At 32.9% G+C, this 17,031-nt stretch overlaps 1 protein-coding gene across 1 annotated transcript; it reads left to right on the top strand.

The window, feature by feature from the left end:
- The first annotated feature begins 3,394 nt into the window (after window positions 1–3,394).
- Window positions 3,395–6,318, top strand: LOC103411279 (inositol diphosphatase DSP1-like). The gene is made up of 5 exons (XM_008349922.4): window positions 3,395–3,821; window positions 4,200–4,293; window positions 5,622–5,679; window positions 5,775–5,818; window positions 5,925–6,318. Exons 1-5 carry the CDS (start codon window positions 3,553–3,555, stop codon window positions 6,108–6,110), a joined length of 651 nt encoding a protein of 216 aa, XP_008348144.1. The 5' UTR covers window positions 3,395–3,552; the 3' UTR covers window positions 6,111–6,318.
- The last annotated feature ends 10,713 nt before the right edge of the window (window positions 6,319–17,031 follow it).

Raw genomic sequence — 17,031 nt, 5'->3', positions numbered from 1 at the left:
CAATGGGATTTTGATTTTCTAAGACCGTTTCTTTCTTTAGCGGATCAACGGGCTATTCAGGAAACAATTATTGGAGACTCGAGGTGGAAGGACAGGCTTGTTTGGGCTGCTAACCGGAATGGCAAATACTCTGTGAAATCGGGGTATAGGTGGCTTCAAGTTCGCTCTATTGAGGTGAGGGATCATCGGATGCCGGTTGTTCGTTCGATTTCTAAAACTCTGTGGAAATGCATTTGGCAGTTGGCTGTTCCTCCCAAAATTCAGCATTTCTTATGGGTTTCGTTGCATCTTGGCCTGCCTACTGGTAAGGCTCTTTTTACAAGAAGGTTATCCTCCTCTCCCTCTTGTCCTCTTTGTCAGAATATTGATGAAACTGTGGAGCATGTCTTCCTTCGCTGTCCTTGGGTGGCGGCTGTTTGGTTTGGTGGAGCGTTGAATTACAAAGTGGACGCTGCCGGTATTGTTTCGTGGGATAGGTGGTTGCAGGATGTGTTTTCTCCTAACTGGGGTTCTTCGGCTGACAGGCAGTGGTTCCAAGCTTATGTTTCGTTCTCTTGTTAGTTCATCTGGAAAGCTCGCTATGATTTTGTGTTCAACCAGGTTCCTGTCAATCCTTCTAAGGTTATTTTTTCGTTGTCGACCGCCTTCGGGAACTTTTTGCTTGCTGTGTCTTCTGTGGGTATTGCTCGGCCTGTCTCGGTTTCTCGGGAGGAGGTTGCTGTCAGGTGGTGTCCTCCTTCTTCTCCTTTTGTTAAGATCAATGTGGATGCTTGTTGGTCTAAATCATCTCGGATGGGTTTTGCGGGGGTGGTTGCTAGACAGGACGGTGGGCGTTTCCGGGCTGCGGTAAGGTCTTCTGTTTTGGCTCCTTCTTCTCTTGTGGCTGAGTCCTTTGCGATCCTGCGTGGTTGTGAATTGGGTGCCTCGTTGGGTTTCAGTTCTGTTATCATTGAATCTGACTCTCTTCAGGCTATTTCCTATTTAAATGGTTCTCTTGAAAATGGCAGTTGGGAGGCTTTCCCCATTTTGGCTAGAGCTCAAAGGTTGGGATCAGCTTTTCAGAACTGTCGCTGGTCTTGGGTTCCAAGATCAGCCAATTTGGCAGCGGATGTTCTTGCGTCGGCTGATGTTACGGAGATGTGTGATTTTGTTTGGGTTGACAAACCCCCATCTTCGTTAGTTCATGTATTAAGTAATGACGGACTGCCTTGCCCTCATTAGCAGGTTGTGGTGGGTTTGGGGTGACACTCTCTCTTAGTGATTGTGTCGGTTGTTGTATCCCTGCTCACTGCTTTGCTTGGTCATTATTTCGTTGTGTTTGCCTTGTCGTAGGCTCTCTTGCTTCTGTTTGGCTTCTTAGCCTTGGGTTTCTTAATTTAAACTCAATTCTTCAAAAAAAAAAAAAAAAATTATTTGGTCTTGTCGAATGAGATGCCGTCAGCAGCTAGACAACATGACCCATGACTTTCATATATTCATGCCTCTATTATTTGGTCCAAAGTTGAAAGGGAGCTTGAAAAAGTTAAAGCAAACTATAATTTTCATAGGAATTAAAAACTCAGTCCAATGTCAGCAATGACCAAATAGGAAACCCCTTGAATAATTCAGTTAAAAAAGCTCCAAAACCTCAAACCATGTCAAGTTCTAAACGTCATCGATTATCCCATGTTACCAAAAATAATCGAGTATTTAATAAGAGTTTAATTACTTGAATCTCCCAACCTGTAAGAAAATATGATTAATTAAGATTCAAATTAGTGAATAGGAATCTATTTTCTAACCAAATTGTATCACTTGCTCAACAAGCATTATAATTTGAGCAGATTAATAACATCTCGACTTTAGTTCTACTGTTGTTTTAGTTCGCATCAAAGTCCTCGCAAGGCAGCCAAGTCAGCAATGAGTAATCAGAGAACGCTAGTGAGCCTTTCTGGTTCACTTTTTTTTGTACGCTTTTTCGGTCCTTTTCCTGGGCATCATAAGAATCCAGTTATTGTAACTGTTTATCATACATCGTGCGATCAGAAACTATTTCAAAATTTAAAATTAAATATAAATAATACCTAACAAAAACTGATCGCACGATATACAATAATCAATCACGATCATGAAATCTTTAGGATCTCTAAAAACAAGGATCCCTTTCCCGCTTTTTGGGACACTTTTTTTTTCTCCTGGTGGTAGGATTTAACAGAAGCCGACGAGATGTAAAGGACGTGGCGCACGGGCCTCGCATTTCCATGCACTATATTAGAACACCTTTGTCCTCTCACTCATGGAAATAAGCATATTCCTCAGAATGTACCATTTTTATGCCTTCTTTTTTTATTTTTCAACAAGATATTAAAATATTCAAAGTGGCAAAACACTTTTTGTTCTTTTGAGTTTGTGAGGCGGAGCTTGATTCTTCAGTTGGAGCATTATTTGGAATATTAAACAAGTAATTAGATGCATATGGTTGGAGTTTTATGGTATAATATTATGCAGGGAAATGGCCAAATTGGGATGATCAATTGAAACTAATTGTATAGTTAAAGACGTTACGGCCGGGGAATTATGTTTCGTTGCATAATTTGTTATAATTTCTCATATGTACGTATTGTCAACATAATCAATTTTATTTCTGCACGTAAATTAATAAGCATAGTGACGTACTCCGCGTGTAAGACTATTCAAATCATATTTATTGATTACATTATTAACTTACCTATTTGATGTCGCCTATCAAGTAAGCCAACTTGTATAAAAGATATACGTATCTAGAGACCATGGGCTTCGCGAGGGAGAGTTAAATGATTTACTTGTAGTGTTTTTTTTTATTTGTTCATGCTCATAAACATAAAAGAAGACAAAAGTTTATACAAAGTTAACAAATTTAACAAAAGAAATTTCAACGGTTGATTCTTCTTTGATATCTCGTATGTGAATCATGTGATCATATCAATAATGGACTCAATAATTAAGATGTTCATAACAAAAAAGAAGATAATTATATTTATTTGGAAAAAGAGAAAATTGAGGTTGCTCATGCACCCTTTCCATAAGTGACACCCAAATAAGAATGACGGCTCTCATAGGTGGCGCCCATTTTTTTCAATAATTTTTTTAGTGAAAGTATTTTTATTTATTTTCATATGATTTTTTTTTAACGATGGAAACTATTTTCATATGATTTCAATCACCTAGATCCATGTCTCTTTTTTTTCTTAATTAATTTAAAAAATAATTACATTTACCATGGCAAAGATACTTTGATGAAACTAAACAGGTCACATGGTAGCCATCCGTCAATCAATTGGTTTAATTTTAGACAAGTAATAAATATTTATTGAACGTTGTCATTACTTGATAAGTATTATCGATCAATTAATTAATTGATTTACTTGCATTAAATCGGTTACGCCATTGAAACTACGCATTGAAAAAAAAAAAAAAAAGCAACTGAGGCTATAAAGAATATCCGATACGATCCCCAAAAGCCCCGACCTTCTCTCTATAAAAACGACGCTTCTATCTCTCCCCGTCCGTCATTCTGCTATTCGATAAGCTGACATGAAACTGGAGTTCAATAATCATCACCATCCAGAGGATCAAGAGACCGATAGCGATAGCGAGATGTGCAGAACTATCGAAGTCGTCGCTGGAAGCGGAGGCTTCCAGCTATCTCCGGCAAAGCAAACCCCCGAAGACGACGTCTGCGCCGACGACCTCTTCATTCCGCCGCTCAACTTCTCCTTGGTCGATAACGGCATTTTCAGGTCGGGTTTCCCGGAGTCTGCCAACTTCTCCTTTCTCCAAACCCTAGGCCTCCGCTCCATCATGTAAGCAAATTCATTTCCTGCTATATATATTACATATATGTGCGTGTGTAAGTGTTTGATAAATTTCATTTCCCAAAAAAAAGTATGATTAATTTCAGGTGTTTGATTTTTATATCTAATGACTGTCATTTATGAAATTTAAACTCAAGATTTATTCGGATAAAGCGGAGTCTAACGTTTTAGACCGAATTTTTATATGCAATTTAAGTGTTTTGATATTTTCTTTATTTCATAACGATTTCGTTGAAATTTGAACTCAGAACTTACTCCAATAAAGCAGAGTCACCCCTTGACCAAATTTTCATGTCTTGTTATAGTGTTTGATTTTTTCTATCTGAATTATGTATTCCTAATGTCATTATGTACACATGTATGTAGATGTTTGTGTCCAGAGCCGTATCCAGAGGCGAATATGGAATTTCTAAAATCCAATGGGATTAAGCTCTTCCAATTTGGGATTGATGGCTACAAGGTGTGTCTATTTTTCTGCTCAATTCGATTGGATTGGATATCGTCCCCTCAAGCTTAAGTTTAATTTTCTGCTTATATTTTTTTTATCTGTTTTTTCTGCTTATATTGATCATTATAAATTGACTGCCTTTAATCTAAACAATATCAATAATGTTTCGTAGGCTAGAATTCACACACACAATATATATTCATGAGTTACTGAATAAATCAATCAAGTAGTACATATATCATAAATGTGGTCACTTGGCGACCAGTGACGAATTCAGGATTTCGTGTGTGGAAGTGTCTCTCACATATATAGGTAATTTGAACTCATAATATGATATATTGAAGTAATTTTCATAAAAAGTGAAAGACCCTAAACCAATAGAAAGATCCAAAAATATTGCACAAATCTAGAAAGCCGAATATGAGGTATAGGGTAAGCAAGAAATATTATTAAATATAAGTTAAAGCCAAAAAAAAGTTAATAGAATAAGGAAGGGAAGTGAAGCATGCACCATAATAAGAGAGATGAAGAGAAAAATGAGGTCTGACCTGGAATGAAAAAGAATTTGATTTAGAACAGAAGAAAAAAAAGTTAGGATGGCCCCGGGGACCATTGGTCCATTAGTGGCTCCACCACTGTTACAACCAAGGAATGCATGGTAACCAACCTTGAATTTGATATTAAGGATGGAAATATTATAGATGTGCTTTTAATGTTTTAATTTCAACTTTTGGTTTCAATTTTAACAATAAATGAGTCTTGATCACCAGGTGACTAATAGAGCGAGATTGTATGTACATTCATCATGTTTTACTAATACACGATTATCGTCATCAAGATGCAGTGTTGGATGAGTCATAATGGCTCATTTATTATGGACGTCCTTTTTGTTCTTCTTGTTTTTGTGTGATAAATTCAATAATTATATAATTATATAATTTTGTTAAAAACGAAATTATTTATTTTGTGTGCGGTATTGTTTGTTGGTTTTGTTTTTGGATGGGATGACAGTTATTTTGTCTTGGCGAGAAGGCCACGAGTTTCTGTCACGTATACTGAAACAATGTTTCATGGATCCTGCCTTGTGTTTATGGGATGCCGCCCTATGATATGTTCAGCAGTTTGTGTCTCTTTGCCAATGTTATTACACTAAACCATGGGGCGGCATCTTGTTTTTAATCTTTGCGACACGATGAAACAGATTTATGTTTAGTTTTCCGTCGACACATCCTTATTTTACATCTTGAATTACTTTGATTGCATGGATGTTGAATCAAGTTCCTCATTACCGTGAATTCATATCCAGCGAACTGATATCCGAAATTGAATTGTGAATTCAGGAGCCTTTTGTAAATATCCCGGACGATACAATCCGTGAAGCACTAAAAGTTGTCCTTGGTACTGCACGAACTTAACAATATTTCACTTAGTTTCTTACTTAACCAGACCTGCAGCACTGTGGCTTACACTAGTTTACTTGTATGCAAATGCAGATGTAAGGAATCACCCTGTCTTAATTCATTGCAAACGAGGCAAGGTATGTACAATATACACTGTTGGATTCCTATATTCATTCCCTGATTTTGAGTAATCCATGGTATCGCCGGTTCCAGATGGTTGCTAACTCAGAGTGTATTTTTCAGCATCGAACGGGTTGTCTGGTGGGGTGCTTGAGAAAATTGCAGAGATGGTGCCTCACGTCTGTTTTTGACGAATACCAGCGGTTTGCAGCTGCGAAAGCTAGAGTTGCGGATCAGAGGTTTATGGAGATGTTCGATGTTTCTAGCATGAAACATCTGCCGATGACGTTTTCATGTTCCAAGAAGTAAAATCAGCCAGTATTATTGAATGGCATTTGCTTCTTCATTTAGTCGAAGAAGAGAATCAATCGTAGGTCTTCTCCTAGCTACTTTGGAATAAATAAAATAGGGAAAGGTGATGAGTTCCTGGTATGCATTTCGGCGGAAAAGGAATTATTTCTTCTTTTTTCCTTGATTCATAATTTAAGCATCCTTATATAAGATATCACTTTGTGTTCTTTGAGACTCAACCTTCTCCTCATCTTTTCCTCTGCTGTGTTTTCTGGTATATTTATTCAACAATTATGGTGGCAAATGTATCCGGATTTCTTCTCGAAAATCTGTAGTTAGCTCGATTTAGGTTTAGATAGATGACGAAAAACATCTTGTCAATGCGTGTTCATGTTCTGTTATGCAGCTACTTACAATTGATCGATCTTTTGCCTTGAAGTTGTGATTAGTAAAAGCATTTGTAGAAAATACAGTACAGATGCTACTAATTTATCGATAGGATGTGCAAAGATGTATGTAATTCAAGTAGAGTAGTAACATCGACGATCCATATAATGAAGTGACTCGGAGAATCAGAACAAAGGTTTTGAAACAAATGACGAAAGAGCTGAAGAAGAACAAGAGAGAAGATATAATGATTATGTGGTTGTTGATCGGAAAGAAATTAGCTGCAAAGAAAATCCAATCGGGCAGATAAAATTAACAAAAGTTCTATAACCACGCTGATCTCGCGTCATTAGGCAGATCTGCAGCCAAACATGAGGCAGATCTGCAGTCAAACAGGTGACATCCACCACAAAAAATTAGTCAACCAACATATCTGATGAAACAATAAGTTTTGAAACGTACGAGTAAGCTTTTGAATGTTAGATACCAAGGTCATCAAGGTGCTCAAATATTATGGGTGGTTTGTTCCGGTTCTAAAAGGCGTTGGGCAAGTCAAGGAGCGGGTAGGAGCCTAGAAGACTAGGCGGATGCCTAGGCAGGGGCAAGATGGTTTTTATTTTTAATTTTAATTTTAATTAAATTTATTATATAACACATATAAGTCTCTATTTAAACTTACAATATATATATATATATATGGGAGTTTTAACGGAAAAATGCCTTATACTATTCATTCTTAATCACAAGGACATTTTGTGTGTGAAAAGTCCATAATGGATCAGGCTCTTTTCTTTCTTTACTCTTCTGTCATTACAGCGGGGTTCACAATGATGTTGATATTTTTGTCTGGAAAAACATTATTTTACATTATGCTATTAAACTTATGCTAATTTACAGCCAACTCTTCATGTTTCCATCATGTTGTCGATGTTATGCAGCTCCTCTTCTGTCAAATTATTTCAGCATTGTTCATCGCCTTCTACTAACTTTGCATCTCTTTCTCAATCTTCTTTCACCTTGCAGTACATTTCTGCTGTTTCTTCTTTGAAATTTTGAAGCTTCCAATAAAATTGATGACTGATCATTGTCTTGCTGTAAATATACATATCTTCTTCTTCTGCTACTAGTACCATATCATACCTAAAATTTTCAAACTCATCTAAGGCAAACATTTGGATCCCTCTAAATTTTAAAATATCTTTGTATGAAGGAGTCCACCTATGTGAGGAGATAGGGGATAGTCTAAAGGACCCTTCATTAATCATGACTATATGTCTAGCTTTCTCCTTATGCATATGTACATACCAATCTGGAGGACTACTAATAAAGCTTATGCAAATTTCTTTCCACCTTTCCAGATAATCTTCTGCTACTTTTATAAGTTTTTCAAAAAACGACTCTAGTTGGGAAATACAGTTTATGAATATTTTATCAAGATAACCAAACTCTAATAGTAAGGCAGGAGTAATTTCTACCACATTATACTTTTTTTCTGATGCTCATAACTAAAATACCATGGTCTAAAATCTCTCATATTAATCCTGGTCACAACTATGCTAACCTCTGGTTTACAAATACAATTCTCTATACTATCACAAAGATATGGTGAATACATCTTTGTAATAATATCCATCTCTGGTTTTGGATCAAAGATGGACTGATACAAGACGCATTGTAATCGTAGTTGTAATTCTTTCATGGATTGTGATGCTCTGCTCAGGATCTCATTTTGCATATCTGTTGGCATTATTCTTAGTTTTACTTTTGAAATTTCATCTAATAAAATATCATCTAATATTAAGTCTAAAGATATATTCCTAAAAAAACTTTCATATTTTTCTTTTTTTGTCTTTGTCACTCAGATGCTGATGCTGCTCATTATTTTGATGTTGTTCCATTTCAATGTCTTCTTCTAAAAGCTAAATCGTAGTCTCTTCTATAGGCTCATTAGCCTCTTGTTCTATTGGTTCAATAACCTCTTTTCCTTTATTATTATGCTGATCAATTTCTAAACCTATTTTCAATTCTCTTTTCAGGGTGTCACTTATCTTCTGCTTCATTCTAAGAGCTTGGAGTTCTTGGTTCATTTTGGTAAACTTACTGAGTAAAGACTCGTGTTCTCTGGAGATGACTTAAAGGTTGTGCTCAAGAGAATGAATATGATGTTGGCTTTGATGGAAATTAAAATTAAAACTATCAAACTCTTGTTCCAAGGCTCTAATTAATTTTTCATGACCTAACCTCATGTTTGGTTGCTTGATTTGAATATTCCAAAAATTATCTAAGAGAACATGTTGCCCATCAGAAAACTCTGGTGCTCTTGACCTATATCTCAATGTTAGATTTCTGATTCCTTCAACAATATTGCCATTAAAATTGAAAGTAGGTACTGGTGGTGATGTTGGTCTGCTTATGCTATTATGAAATCCACTGAATGGTGGAGGTTGATGGTGCATCATTATACTATTGAAATAAGCTCTTCTGCCTTGCGACCTTGTGTTATTTGCTGATGATGGTCCACGATATTCCATACATGTTCAACAAATTAATCTTGATAAGATATCGGCTAATGTATTGTCATTCCCTTTTATATGTTCAAAAATTGGTTTAAAATCATTTCCTGTAATTGAATCAACAAAATTAACTCATCTTCGGGCTGCCTGTTTATTAGCATGTATCTTATTATAATGAAAAACTATGTTTTGACAATCTGTTCTAATAGTAAATACTTCATTATGTAAAAATAAAGAAAATGCTTCAAGTGAATTAATTATCTCTAAAATTTCTAAATCTATTGATGGTAATCTTAACTGTACATCACTAAATTTTCCTAATTAATATCTACAAACTTGTTCGTCAGACTTTGGTGACTCTTTATGCTTTTTTTGGTATAGTATATCTGCCCATCCTAATCATGAAGCATATGTTTTAACTATCTTGTAACTATTATCTAATGGTAATGTTAATAGTTTAAGTTTAGTAATTTCTTCTTTTATATTTTGAACTAATTTAATATCTTCACTATTAAAATATTTTTGTCCTGTTTTGCTAGTTTTACTATGTAATACTGTCATTTTCCTTCTTAAATCAGGGATAAATTTTTTTGCATAATTTAACAATCCTAAAAATGCTTGTAACTGTTTCTTATCTTCTAATTTGTCTGGAAATTCTAACACCTTTTTAGTTATATGATCTTGTAATTGTATTGTACCTGACTTGATACACATTCCTAAAAATTCTATATCTTGCTTTTCTAATGCTATTTTATTTTTGCTAATCACAATTCCATTATTGATAAATTCTTGTAATATTATCTTTAAATGCTTCCTATGTTCATTTTTATTTTTAATATGTACTAAAATATCATCTATATAAACACTACAAAAATTATCATATTTTTTTGAAAATTTGATCCATCTTTCTTTGAAAGACTGAATGAGCATTTTTAAGTCCAAATAGCATAACTAGCCACTCAAAATGTCCTTCTGGACAAGTAAAAGTTATCCACTCAATTGATTCTTCTGCTAATCGTATTTGCCAAAATCCCGATTTACAATCAAATTTGCTAAAATATTTACTCTCTTGAATTTTATTTATAAGCTCATCCTTATTTGGTAACTTATAACTATCTTCATATGTATTATTATTTAGTCTCTTATAATTATAAATTATTCTAACCTTACCTCTCTTTAGTTCTGAATGTTTTCTTACAATAAATGTTGTTGATCGATGTCTAGACTTTGAGGGTCTAATTTCTTTTAAATTTAACAATTTGTTGCTCAAACTCTTGTTTATCTATTAGGCTACAAGGCATATCAGTTGTCTTAATGGTTAAATCTGGGTTAATTATATCTAATTTTGCAAGTATTTTATTTTTACTCCAATGTAACTGTGGGTCTTCTCCTATAATTCTAGTTTGTTCTGCTAATTGTAATAATTCTTCTAAACTCCTTGGTTTACTTAACTATAATATTTCTATACGGTTTCCTTCTTCTAAAATTGGATATTCATGTTCAAATATGTCTTCATCAAATTCTTCTACGTTATTATGCTCATCATTTTCTTTTGAGTTTTCTAAATGATAACTATCTTGGCCACTAGGCTCTTTTATACTTATGTTTTTGTATGCTTCTAGAGTATTACTTTGGTCAATTATTGTAATATCTCTTTTGAAAAATGTTATGGTAGGGTTCATAAATAAAAACCTTGTAAACTTTTCAAAAAATTTAAACCTAAAATGAATGGATATGATCTTATTGGTGAAACAAATGTTAATGGTAAATTAAATTGTTGTTTTTCTACTTTAATAAAATTATTATTTATACAATGTGTTAAGTAAATTGGTCTCTCATCAAATTGTGTTATTCTCACTGGTTTTGCTAATTTTTGTATGTATTTTTCTGGTACTAACTCTTCTCTTATGACACTCTTTGTACTCCATGTATCTATCATAGCTATTGTTTGTATCTTATGTTCTTTTGCTAATTCTATTTCACAATTTATGGTAATTAAATAACTATTTTTTGGTTTTTCTATACTATGAACAATATTTCCTAATATTTCAGTATTTTCTTGTGATTCTACTTAATTAACTTCTAATAACCTATTACTATACCACTTTTCACATAATATTGAATATGTATTATAGAATTTATTTGCAACTAATTTACTACACTTATAACATTTTTATGGCCAACCTAAATTAATGTATTTATATTATTCTTCATGTTGCTCTTCTATGAATGCACACATATACTCTTCTAGATCACTATTTGTGCTACTTGAATCTTCCGAGTCTATATCTATCATGTTAATACTCTCTATACTATAAATACTCTCATTATCACTTAAATCATCTAAACTGTATATTGACTGAATATCCTCATCTTCTTCTAACTTAAACAATTCCATCAAATATACTTTTTCATTCGATTGTTTACCTAATTTTGGACATTTAGGTTTAATATGTCCAGCTTCTCTACATGAATAACATTTACAACTACTCTTATCTTTTGGTGCTTTATATTTTCTAATTCAAGGTTTGCCATTTCTTTTTCTAAATTGCTTTGGAATATATTTTCTTTTCCTATATGTTCTTGAAGGTTTTATACTGAAATTCTTATGCTGTTTGTAGGGTTTATATGACTTATATTTCTTTTTGTATATTTTCTTATGCTTATTTTTCTTATGGCAACCATATTGTTGTGGTAAATCTATATTTTTACAACTCATTTAAAATTGCTTCCTAATTTGTCTCTTAGCTTTTATTTGACTACACTCTTGTCTAAGTATATCATATACACGTTGAATTCTAGGTCCTATTGCAATATCATTCTTCTTTAGATGTTTTTGCCATTCATTCCAAATCTTTTCACTTATTGGTCCTTTTATTTTTGTCATATAAGTATCTAATAAATTAATATCACTAATTCTACATTTTTTTCCTAAATATTTAAAGAAATATGTGGTATACTCAGCTATATACTGTAAATCGCAAATTTGTAATTGTTCTAAATTTCTAATTGCTCTTATTTGTTCTTGTTCGCTTCTGTCATCTAACCTATTATGATCTAGAAACTCTTGTTTAATCAAAGTAACAAAACCATCAATATTAAAATGTGTTTTAGCTGCCTGATGCTGTTCTGGATTTTGGACTTTTCATAACTGGAAATAATCAAAAACTAAATCATCCAAAGTATGCTCAAAGTAATCTAACATTTTTTGTGAATTACTAAAATCTAACATTAATGCTGCATGTACGCAGCCTTTTTCCCATCTCTCAATCGTTCTTTCTCAATCTTGTGGATCTACATTATCTAAGTTTAATATTTACCAGCTATATTAATTTGTTCTAACCCTCTCAAATATGGAATTCTATTTTTTCTGGGTTTTATCATACTTTCTTATATATAATCTACTTTTACTTTCTCATTATATTGTTCATTTGTTGGTCTCAAAAATTGTTGATCAGTTCTACTTGCATGTCCTGGATTTTCTACTCCTAATGTACTACTTTCTTCTGCTGGATTACATTCTGCTTTCAATTCTAATAAATTATTATATTCTTTTGATCCTAAAATATGTTCTACTCCTATTTCTAAGATTAATTTTTTCATCTCTTCGTCTGAAATTCTATGTAGTCCTAAATCATATGTCTTATATTTTTCCAAATATTATTCTTCATCTAAATGATCAATATCTTCTATGAGGTTATCTACAATATGATCAAAATTTTGCTCAACTAAATTAATATCTAAATTATCAAAAACTATATGTATATTCTCATTTTCGATCTCACTCTCATCCTCTTCTACTTTTTCTAGCTGCTTATAATTACTAAACATAATTGTTGTTTGACCTGTTCTAGTTTCATATATTTGTACTTTATCTGGTTGTCTATTTGTTAATACTTGTAAATTAGGCAATATCCATTGGGTTCCTTCTAAAAAACTATTATCTACGGGTTTTGCATCTATCATATTTACATGTTTACTACCAAATGTTTGAACTAAATTTTGAAACTCTAAATTAAACTTATGATTATATCTATCAGACACTTTACCTATATACATTAAGCTAATACACAAATTTTTATACTCTCCTTTCATATTATAATTTTTTGTTCTTATGCTCACTTTAATATATTTACTAAATTCATTAATCGTCATAACATAATTTGGAATACAACATATGACTAATAAGTTTGAACTTAAGTCTACTTCAGCTGTTGCTATTGCTGCTTGTTGGTGATTATCTCATATGTCATCATATATGTATATTAATGCTTTGGTGCCTACTTGTGCTCTGGTTAATCTTGATATTCCGATTAATATTATTCCTATATGAATCTGACTAAAATGTGATTTTCTCAAATGCATAATAGCTTCTTTACTAATTAAATTAAGTGTAACTTCTTTATCGATACAGCTAACTTCATATTGACTGATGCTACTTACAATTCTACTTCTGTTTTCAAATAAACCTAATTGATATAAATTATATTTATTTTTATGTGTTATCTCAAAACCTCTTCTAATAAATTCTTGAGCTTCTTCTTCATTAGGATAAATATCTTCAGCTCTAACTACTTCTTTTCTTTTTTTCCTAAAGAGTTCCATTTTCTATTATCAAAAGGATTTAGCTTAGGCCTTCTATTATTATTTGCACTTAAAGTTAAATTTTCTAATTTATCTAGCAAAGATGGTGGAAGTGATGAAGATGCGTTATGTAAAACTTGGTTTATTTCTGCTATTTGTTCTTCAACTTGATCTAATTTTTCAGCCAAACTTAAAACTAATTGAATAATTAAATTATTTTGCATAATGGGAATATTACTGTTGGATACTTGTGTTGAAAAATCTGTTAAACCTATTGATTCCTTATCTAACTAACTAATTTCTTTCAAAACTTGGATATATTTTCTGCCACTTCTAGAGTCGGTCATTAAATTAATAATTTATCTATTTTATTATGCAACTTATCTACTTGTTCACTTAACTCTTTTGTATTAATTGAATTTTTTGAACTTCTAATTTTAGCTGCTCAACTATTTCTAATGATCTAAGTTCTATTTGCTTCGGTTTACTATCTTTGATATCAACAAACTATTTTATCTCTCTTTTGCTAGGAAACCTTTGAATATTTTTATTATTATCTTCTAACTGAGATGTAATATAATCTAAATTTTGTCTAATTATTTTTATGGATTTTTTCTGAAAATGCTCTAACAACTGGTTTAACAAATGATTATGCTTATTATTTTCTAATTTTATATTTTCTGCTTGACTAATAATAAGATTTATAATACTATTGGCTTGTGGATTTTCTTCACTATGCAAAATATGATTATGCTTTCTTGATGGAAAATAACAAACTAAACTGCTTGTGGATTTTCTTCACTATGCAAAATATGATTATGCTTTCTTGATGGAAAATAACAAACTAAACTATTTTGGTCTAAAGTTATTTTTCTTTTTTGAGGTTCACTAATTTCTAAATTAAGATATTCTATCATAAACTACAGTCTACCTTTCTCTAGAGTTACGGCTAACTGGTTTCTTAGAAACTCTCTTTCTTCTCTCAAGGTCTCTAAAACTTGATATGTTGCTCCTTTTGCTTTTAAAATTTTATGCTGCACTTCTGTGTTATTATATTTACGAATAAATGAAGGATGTTCAAGATAATCAAGATAAAACTTTTACTTCTTCAAAGTACTGACAATTCTTTTGGATATATATGTTAATCTTCTCTTTATGCTATTTATAATTGGATGTTTGGGACAATAAATACGTGGTAATTGTGGTTGACATGGTCTACAAAGACAATAATATCTGTTGTTCATACAAAATAAACAAGTGTGATATCAGTTGTGTTAATGACTTCCGTCCTCAAGGTACTTTACTATTATAATTATACTATTAAAATGCTAAACTTGGCTCTGATACCCAATTCGCAACGCATGCTCTGTTAAATAGTCAGATGACCATTATAACAACTAGACATAAAACCTTACACATGGAACTCGACATGTTTCAACATGACGGCCATTCACAATACAAGTATAAGGCTTTAACGACTGAACTCAGAGGTACGAAGAACTCAGAGGTACCCTGGTTATTGTCTAGTTATTTGTATGGCAAACATTCAACTATAACAGAGTGCTCGAACAAAGTATGATCGTCAGTTTAGCAGGTTAATAATATAACTACAATAGTGTTTCCCTGTTTTGGACTATAAGTCTAATTAAACAAGCACACTAAAGAAAGAAAAGAAAGCTTACTTAAGACTTGGAGATTACTTGAATATGTACACTTGAACTTTTATTGATATATGGAATGTTTACAAAGATAGTTGTTTACAAGAAAGTGTTTACAAGGATGCCATGAAGACTACGAATGCTTGAAAGTATGAAGATGGTGTGAGTATGAGAGTAGGGTGTTCAGGTGTTGAGTGGTTGGGACAGTGGTGGTCTGTATGGGAGGAAAAACTCCCTTATATACAAATCCTAAAATAGAATAACATTCCAATATTTACAACTTTTTGGATAGTGACAACACACTGTTTCTGAAAACTGTCAGCACTGTTTCTAAAAGTTGTTTGTCATGTCACGTGAATTTATCTTGTCTTGGTTGCTACAATGTTGGCCACATTTTCTTTTGCATGTGAATCCATGTTGTCTTAGTTGTTGCAGTGTTTGCCACATTTTCTTTTGCATGTGAATCTGCTGCATGATTTGTCTCCTGGTGCACAATTTTTTGCATGTGATATCCGTGACATGCTCTCTCCCTTGTCTTCTTTTACATGCCCATTTTGGGTATTATTGAACTGTTTTGTCCTTATGGTTAAAATGAAAGTTTTTGGGGAGGTTTTGGTTAGTTTTCCATATTTATACACATAATTGTATTGAGAAACATAAATTGAAAGAGAAATGATATATAAATTATAAAGTACTAGAACATGTGGAAAACATGGGCAACAAGCATTATAATGAGTGTAGTAATGCTCACCTAAAGTCATCATTTTGAGAACATGTGAGGTCTTCTTTCATTTGAACCCTTAGATTAGTGTGACGGTAGGTCAATCAGTAATCTTAAATTATCTTTGTTACACCCTAACAAAACAATAATTCCGATTAAAAGAGAAGAAAAAAAAATGTTAATGCGTGAAACCCTTCCGTCTTCTTCTCCTCCCCGTCTCTCTCTTTCTCCCCCTCCCTATGCTTCTGAACTTTTTGCGTGAGCAGCAATGTAGCACATGTCCCCAAATTATAATTTGGGTTTGAGCAATCAGTCTGAGAGGGCCTTCTAAGAAGAATTATCCATCTCTCACATGTTTTAGATTTCGCACTACCATTGTTGATGGCATGGCGAAGCCACAGAGGAACAAGGAAATGGCCGGTTCTAATTGTGCGGTACGGCGCTGCGCTGATGCACGTTATAATTTTTTTTTTTAAAGATACCAGGCCAAATGATGTCATTTGGGCTTGGGATTTAAAAAAAAAAGTAATAAACAAAACCGCGTGGCTTATGGGAGGGTGCGTTTCCAATTAGAGATTCATATGTGGGATTGGAAGGACCGCCTGATGAAAATTTCAACGCAGAAAGAATTTTATATTATTTTTTGCATAAACGATTTGTATATGAGGAGATTCTTACTTGTACATCAAGTATATACGCGGTATAAATATAAGCCATTGTTTTATGAATAAAATCATTTGGAATATATTTTCTTTATTAGGGGTTAGACAAGTGTCAATTGAAAGAGAAATTCTAAGCGGAGTTTTTTTGGTGAAGAAATTTAGTGGAAGCTAACAATGCATTACAAGTTAGTTGTGGTGTCATGCCTAAAGATATGTAATTAAGGGCTAATCACAATGATTTTTTTACATGGATACTATACCAGGGTTGATCTTTATGATCTCGGACTTATGGTGACCTCATATTTTTTACATAAGTACTATACCCCATTTTTCTGATATGAAACTTTGTCACTAGCAATTGGAACTTGTTTGTATTGATAAATTATAAACGACATTGATATAGTCTATTATTGT

The sequence above is a fragment of the Malus domestica genome, chromosome 09 (assembly GCF_042453785.1).
Source record: "Malus domestica chromosome 09, GDT2T_hap1".
Taxonomy (NCBI): Eukaryota; Viridiplantae; Streptophyta; class Magnoliopsida; order Rosales; family Rosaceae; genus Malus; species Malus domestica.
This window is presented reverse-complemented; position numbering and strand designations above follow the sequence as displayed.